General features: G+C 28.4%; 1 protein-coding gene across 1 annotated transcript; it reads left to right on the top strand.

Moving 5' to 3' along the window:
- Positions 1-6,565: 6,565 nt before the first annotated feature.
- LOC107470554 (protein GLUTAMINE DUMPER 5) lies at positions 6,566-7,229 on the top strand. The gene has a single exon (XM_016089951.3). It carries the CDS (start codon positions 6,604-6,606, stop codon positions 7,099-7,101), a length of 498 nt encoding a protein of 165 aa, XP_015945437.1. The 5' UTR covers positions 6,566-6,603; the 3' UTR covers positions 7,102-7,229.
- The last annotated feature ends 700 nt before the right edge of the window (positions 7,230-7,929 follow it).

Below are 7,929 nucleotides of genomic sequence, written 5' to 3'. Positions count from 1 at the left end.
GAAGTATTCTTCTTTTTAAATAGAGATCATTTTGTTTTTCATAAGAATTAAATTGAATCTTGAAGGTTGTAGTAGGCTTAGAGAAGGGGGGGTTGAATCTATGCCTTCTTTTTAAGTTGTTGTTTTGACCCTTTTAGTAGAAGTTACGAATCTGATTCTGTTTGAACTCAGCAGCGGAAATTTATGAGACAATTTATTTTTGTCTCATGAAAAACAGAAAACAGAACATGACAGAGAAGAAAAAGCTTACACCAGCATATATCCTGGTTCGGTTGCTTTGTGCTATGCAACCTACATCCAGTCTCCTCCACAAATATGGAAGAATTTCACTATAGTTAACAGTATTACATACACCAATTTCACATTCAAGTTCTAACCTAACTTGACATTGGTTATGCTAACACCTAACTATTTCTCTTAGTGCTAACCCAACTAAGAAAGGGATACCAAACAAGTACAAGATACAAGACACTTAACCAACCTAAAGAAATCTGAAAATAACTCTAGGCTTTTCTCTCAAGTGTATCTCTCAGCCTTTTCACTCATGGCTTTTTCTTAAGCTTTCTCACTTTGCCTTTTCTCTCAAGAAATTACAGAAAGATAAGCTTAGAAAAGTACATTACAATCAGAAAACATGAAGGAGATTGACTTCACCAACAGCCTCTGTGCTATGCGAAAAACCAGATTAGCAAGCTTCTGATTCAGTTCTTCATACTGGCGGAATGCACCTTTGATTAGGTTACACTGTCCAGTTAGTTGAACTTCTTCAAAGAGCTTTCTCAGAACAAACACTTCAGGTTCACTGGTTTTCTCTCCTTGCTGCTGAATGAACAGCAAGCTCCTTTTTATCTTCATGCACGTTTCTTGGTTCTTCATCCAAGGTCAACACCTTGAGTCTTGAGCTTCACCAACTCACAGATTCACTTTTTCATTTTTAACATCAAAGAGTAACCTTTGCTTCTGACTTTTCCAACTTGACCGAAAGCCATGAAGAAGTAACCGAACTTGTTTTCTAATGGTCAACCAAATCTGAACCCTTGAATACCAACTTGGTCCCCAAGTCTTGAATAAGACCGTAGATACACAGTAGAATAGGGCAGAGAATAGATTTCCCTTGAAGGCCATTTTCGGATAGAGCAGAGAGTAGGGGAGAAAGGGTGAAGATCTGATGCATGCAAGATGATATGATTTACCTTTCTTAAGCTTGATTTAGCTTGGGATTTCAGTTTTAGCTTCTGTGCTTCAAGCTTCAATTCTCTCTCTCTCTTGCTTCTTTGGTTAAAGGCTTATGGAAGAAGCTCTTTCTCTTTCTTACTTTTCTGAAGTCTTGATATGACCTGATTTGAGAGGAGAGGAACGTTGCCTTGGTTGGAGCAAGATGGTGGGAAATTGAAAACACTTTCAAGCTTGGATCGGGTTCTTCTCTTTTTGGCCCGGTGCCTTGCTATGCTTTTTTGTTTGATATGAATGACTTGGGCTTTACTTTCCATTCAGCCCATTAGCTTTGTTTTATTATTCATTCAACTTGGGCTGCCAAAAATGAAGTATGACCTGCAACATAGCATAAATAATTAGCAATGTGTACTTATTAATTTAACCACTCTAATTATTTATTTTGCCAAAAATAATGTTTGTCATCACTAATTATTTTAGTTAATTTCTTAACTCAACAAATCTTTACTCTTATATTTATTCTGTGAAAATTTTCATTCAAAAATAATTATATTTATATTAATTAGTTTAATGTGGTTTTCTACCTTAAATGGAATTATTGTCATAGCAACAACTTTTATGATAAAGATATTGATACTTAATTTTTGGAATATATTTCAAATATAACTTGTACAAAATTAATTTAGATTAATCTAATGGTTTATTCACAAATCTGCGTAGATAAATATTAAAAGTTTATATTTACGATAAATTAGTGTTTAATCAGCTGAATTGAGAGATACTAAAAAAAAGAATAGAAATTATATAGCATCCATAACAAACTTGTAAAAATGTAATACATATTTTTTGTTTAAGATTTGATAATTTGTCATCATTCAAACCTAATTTATAATGTGCTATTATATAAAATAATTAATAAATATTAAATTTATTTTATCTTAGTTATAAACTATATATGATATAATTTTATCATCCATCCTAGAGATTATGAAATTATGTATCCTACAAAGATTAGATGGGACTATGGGAGTTGTCCTCATATACTCTTCTACATATATTGCCATTCCTATCACTTGTATGGTCCCAATCAATTTCACGGTTCCTATATATTAATTTGTCTCATTCATCATACTTTTATTTTACGGCCATTATTATGATGGACTGATGGTATATGTGTGGCCCTGCCAAATTATGAACACAAAAGAACCGACGATTATTGTGGGATTCAGTCACAGCTTGAACATAAATAATAAATTAAAAACAAAAGCAATAGCAATTATTCTTTTTGTTTAATGGGTGATGAACAATTGGGTCCATAGCATGCATGTGTTAGTGGTGTAACTAGACATTATCCTCAGTAACCTATATATGATTACAATTAGGACTATATATTGCATATTATTCCCAACAAATTAAATCTTGTTTATGCACAGTGAAAAGTGCACCAAATAATAACTATTTATTTAGATAAATATCTAGCTATCCCCCACAAATATTTTGCATTTGGGATTAATTATCTAAGTGTTACCATTAGAGGTTTAGTCAACAAATCAATAATTATGTTAAAGTATATTCTTTTCAAGTGACTTTATCGTGCTTTAGTTGAAAAATGGGATTAGATTTCAAAGTAAGCTAATGAATAATAAGAGAGTAGAAATAATGCATCATTAATACGTTCAATGATGGTTAACTTCAAAGACCAATTACCAACTGAATTTCACGAGTGATGAAAAGGAAATTAAAGTTAAGTTAGACAGCTCCAGCAGCAGTATAATGCAACTTTAATTTATTTGAACCAGTTAGTTGAAGGTGACTTTTAATGCAAAAATAATAATAGCTAGTCAGCCACTCCTTTTTTCTTTCTTTCTTTGTTTTATTTCCCTCTAATTATTTCGAATGAACAAGGCGGTCTTGAAGGACTACTTGAAACTTTCTTTTACCTTGTAAAGTTTAATTACTTCTTTCATCATGTACTAATAAGCTTTTCCTTTTTCTACTTTTCTATATTATACATACATTCATAGTATTGGTTCTATTCTTTCCCTTTATTAGCTCATTTAATTTATTTATTTCTCCAGTTGCAAAATACCAATTGAGTTTCATTCGTATATTAACTGGCATGTGTCTAATCTTGGGGGCATAACGGATTATGAGATAAGATAATTTCTCCGAATATACTCTCTCAATTACATTATTGGTGCAAGAAATTAAGAGTGACAATTATCAATTACATGCATCTCATGAGAGAAATTTCATAACACTAGAGGTTCCCCTGGCAAATTAAACAGTACTGAAAAGGACTCAATTATTCAATTTCATGTCATATAATGCAAAAGTAGATCAATAAGAAATCTAAATGATGAAACATAAAGAAAGCTATGGCAGCTTTGTTTCCTCTTTGTCCATCATCACATTGAGATATGCCGATCACTTTTATCACCATCGTCTAATCATGCACTATATACTATATAGTGCGCTTTCACTGTGAACTTGGTGCTGACCCTAAAAATATCCCACATTTGAAGCTGCTTCTACTAATTTAAATAATGGATAAGAAGACTTTAATTAATTAGTTTACCTATATTTTATTAATTAATTAACTTTCATCAAATATAGTGTGACAATATTGCATCATCATTCCTTTGTGGAGAAGATTATTAATAAATAAATTCTGATCACTATATAATTGAGTTTTCCTAATTTGTATTATTTGTATCTAAGAAATCATTGTCATCCATCCATTTGCTGTGGCTAATTATGTCCCAAACCCCACATTACAAAAAGTGCAAAATTAAATTGCCTCCAAATGACATCATCGTCATCATAGTGCTCTTAATTGGATACAGATCCGATCCTAAGCAATTTTGATTTTTGAAACAGCAAAAAAGTCTCTCAAGTATTAAAAAGGGTCATTTTTATTTAACAGCATAAATTCCCTCCCTTTTATGCAGTTCTATATTAAAGTGCCAAAACATTGAGCATTTAAAAAGAAAATTCGTTTTTGGTTTTTAACTTTTTTTTTTTCACATTATTAAGAAATTCCCTGTGGCTTCTTGGGAGATGAAAGAATCTGTCCCAAACCAAGGACCCACGTACCCTACACTAACATATAGTAGCATCGTCCATTACACGAAACTTTTTCAAAGATAAAATGTTGTGTATATTAGTTTAATATCTCATTTTTAGATACACAAAATAAAAAAGGTGTCTGTCATCGTATTCTATGTATCTATTATTATTCATCACTAGTGTTACTACAATTTATTGTTGCTTTTATTTAGAAACAGTTATATTTATTTAAGGTAAAATCAACGAAAAGTATATATAATAATATCCTATAAATAGTTGGTCCCAAAATCATTCACATACATAAATACCTCAACAAGTAATATAATATGGCTTTAATATATAGTTTTCTTCTAAACAACAACATAATACACTAAGAACAGGAATAAAATTACAACAATAACACATATTTTTACTTTCTATTAACTATCTTAATAAAAAAGAAATGAAAATTCTCAACACATAATTCCATATTATTTTTTAACTTCACTTGAATGATTTTTTTGATAATATAACTTTACTTGAATGATACTATTAGCATGCATTTATTTATAAAAATAGGACACTAAAATAAGAATGCAGAAATATAAAATTATATTTGACAGATAAAATATGAATAAAAAAATTGTGTCTAAAATCACCGAATTAGTATATTTTGTATCCATCCTAACAGAAAGGATATTAAGACACTAACGAGGGATACAATTTATATTTTATTTTTTTATTATTCTTATTACTTTTTCATAATTATACTTTTTATTATTATATATTTTTTAAATTTTTTAAATAAAAAATAGAATAAATTAGACTTTCATAATTTGTTCTAATTTATCTCCAAACAAAATACAAAAACATTAATTTTTGTATTTCTATCTTTTATGTCTTGTTTTCAGTATCTTATCTTATCTTATTTTCAAAATCAAATGTAACTTTAAATGCATATTTGTAAATTTAAATCAGTAATACTAGGAAAAAAAAACAATTAAAAATTTTATTTTTTAATATTCATTAATTATCGTAATAGTTAATAAATACTAAATAAAATAAATTTTGACTATTTTTAGCTAATTTTTGTTGTTATTAAATATTTTTAATTTAAATATAGTAATTTCCTTAATTATTAAGTCATTCCTAGTAACTCCAACTAATATTTGTATAAGGTTCTAGTATAACAAATTGGCAACTTATTTTACTACTTCATTAGTATACCAACATAAAATGACATAATAATTATTTTGATAAATTCTAACCATAAATTTTGACTATTGTTTTTGTAATTTGATCAATTTAAAGATATTACCAACATATAATGACATAATTATAATAAAATCTGAAAGATACTAAATTATCATTAGAATTTATTATTTTTTGTTATTATTTTTAGTTATTAATTTAATTTTTTTTAATCTACTAATTTATCAATATAGTTTAATCCACACTTTTAAACATTAATAGCTAAATACAATAAATTCTAATAATCTTCTAATATTCTTCATAAATTCTAGTTATATATTTATGTATATTAATTTATATAGTTTTTATTAACTATTAAATTAATCAAACATATCATAATATAATAATCAAATATACAATAGCTAAATAATTAATTTTTTACATAAAAATAAAAAATTATAAAATATTAAATATGTATTTTTTTATAATAATTAATTAATAGCTTATTTTTTTCGTCTAATTATTTGTGATCAAATTGTGTTTGTCTACACTTACGGCGGCGAGGGGTGAGTGACACAAGATTCCAAGTTACACAACAACTTACAACAAGAAAACAGGGTCAAGTCCGTGACCCATTTCACAAAGTAAAAAACCAACGCATACAATCAGATTTTGTTAGCTTAATAATTAGTTTATTAGTCTATTTAATTAATAAAAAATATATAAAATTAATTTTAAATTCTCCACTATTTTTCTCTTTAAATGCCTAAAAGATTCTAAATCAGAAAATAGATTCGAAATCATCCGATTTACAAAGAAAAGAAATATCTTCATGTTTAATAAGTAACATCTATATAAAGATTTTGAATTTATCTAAAAACTTTTGGCTAATTTTTTGCTAAAACTATCTTGATTTCCAAACATTATTGTTAATCAAATATTAAAAATTTAAATTTGGTGGTATATATATAACAATTAATTAGCCAATAATAAATTTTTAAATAGAATTTTGATCCACAATAAATTAGTCATTAATTTGTCCCAATAAACAATACCATTGAGTGAAAAGAAAAACAACACACTAGAGTAAATGTGCCTTCCCATTCTTCTTCGTTATAAATACTCCCTTAGCTTTCAGCCTCTCACATTGCTACCTTCCCTCCCTACTTCTAACTTGTAATAAACACCAACATGAGATCGATTTCCTCCACAGCACCAACCACTACACCATCTTCGTCGTCGTTGTCGTCCACGTCCACATGGCACTCGCCGGTTCCTTACCTGTTCGGAGGGCTAGCGGCCATGCTGGGCCTCATAGCCTTCGCCCTCTTCATCCTGGCCTGCTCTTTCTGGAAGCTAACTGCCATTCATTCCAACGACCACGAAGAAGAACAAGAAAGTTCCATGGAGAGGAACCTGGCGACAAAAGAAGCTGATGAAGGAACCAACAAGGAGCAAGTGAAGCCTTACGAAGACAAGATTCTTGTGATTATGGCCGGACACGATAAGCCTACTTTCTTGGCCACTCCTACCTCCGCCAAATGCTCCTCTTCTCCCAACCAGGGGCCCGCTACTAATAACAATTCTGCTAAACACATTCTCAATGAAGATAAAACCCAGAAAGAAATAATGGACAATAATAATGTTGAACATCAACAGCACCGGCTACAGACACAACAGAGCCAGTAGGAATAATAATATAGCTTCTTTTCATTTTTTATTTCTTTTTCGGTGCCTTCTTTGATTCGGAATTGTAAATTAGTCAAATTCAAAAGCTGAAATGAATTAGATTTGAGAGGTTTTCTCTTTTCATCTAATGACAGCTAGAACGATTTTGCATAATATGTATCACACTTTGGAAGTTTATCTACGTATTACATTCAAATGTGTTTTACCTCCATTGCGCTGTTCTCGTTACAAGATCAATTTTATTTCAATTTGCCATCAGTTTATTAAGTTATTATAATCTTAGATTTGAGGACAGAATTTTCTTGTAAAAATTCCATTATATTTTAAAATTAACAACTAAAATGAGTTATTATGTATTTCTATAAATATATATTATTTAATTTATTTTGAAAAAATCTAGAGTGTTAGTAATTTTATTAAATTTTGGCCAGTATGTAATCAGTAAAAAAAATTAATAATTTCACACTATTAAATAAAATATCACATCATTAAAAATATTATTTATGATTACTTAATGACTATAAATCACAAAAGTTACTGGTCCTATTATTTTTTATTTATTTTTAATATATATTTTATATTTTCATATATATTTTATATTAATTAATAATTAATTCTAATAACTGATTTTATTTTATGGATATAAAATATTTTATTTTATTGCAAAAGGTTTAGATTAAAATTTTTCATATGTTTCGTGATTCTCAATGTAATAATTTTTAGGTAAGTTTTATAATATTTTTGTCATGATACTTAAATGGTTGAATTTATTTTTTAAAATAAAAAATAAATTATATAAAATTTTTTAAAAATTATTTATTTTTTTAA

This window comes from Arachis duranensis, chromosome 10 (assembly GCF_000817695.3).
Source record: "Arachis duranensis cultivar V14167 chromosome 10, aradu.V14167.gnm2.J7QH, whole genome shotgun sequence".
Taxonomy (NCBI): Eukaryota; Viridiplantae; Streptophyta; class Magnoliopsida; order Fabales; family Fabaceae; genus Arachis; species Arachis duranensis.
This window is presented reverse-complemented; position numbering and strand designations above follow the sequence as displayed.

Excerpts from the sequence above, each read along its gene's own strand:
- LOC107470554 (XM_016089951.3), top strand. The coding sequence starts at position 6,604 with ATGAGATCGATTTCCTCCACAGCACCAACCACTACACCATCTTCGTCG.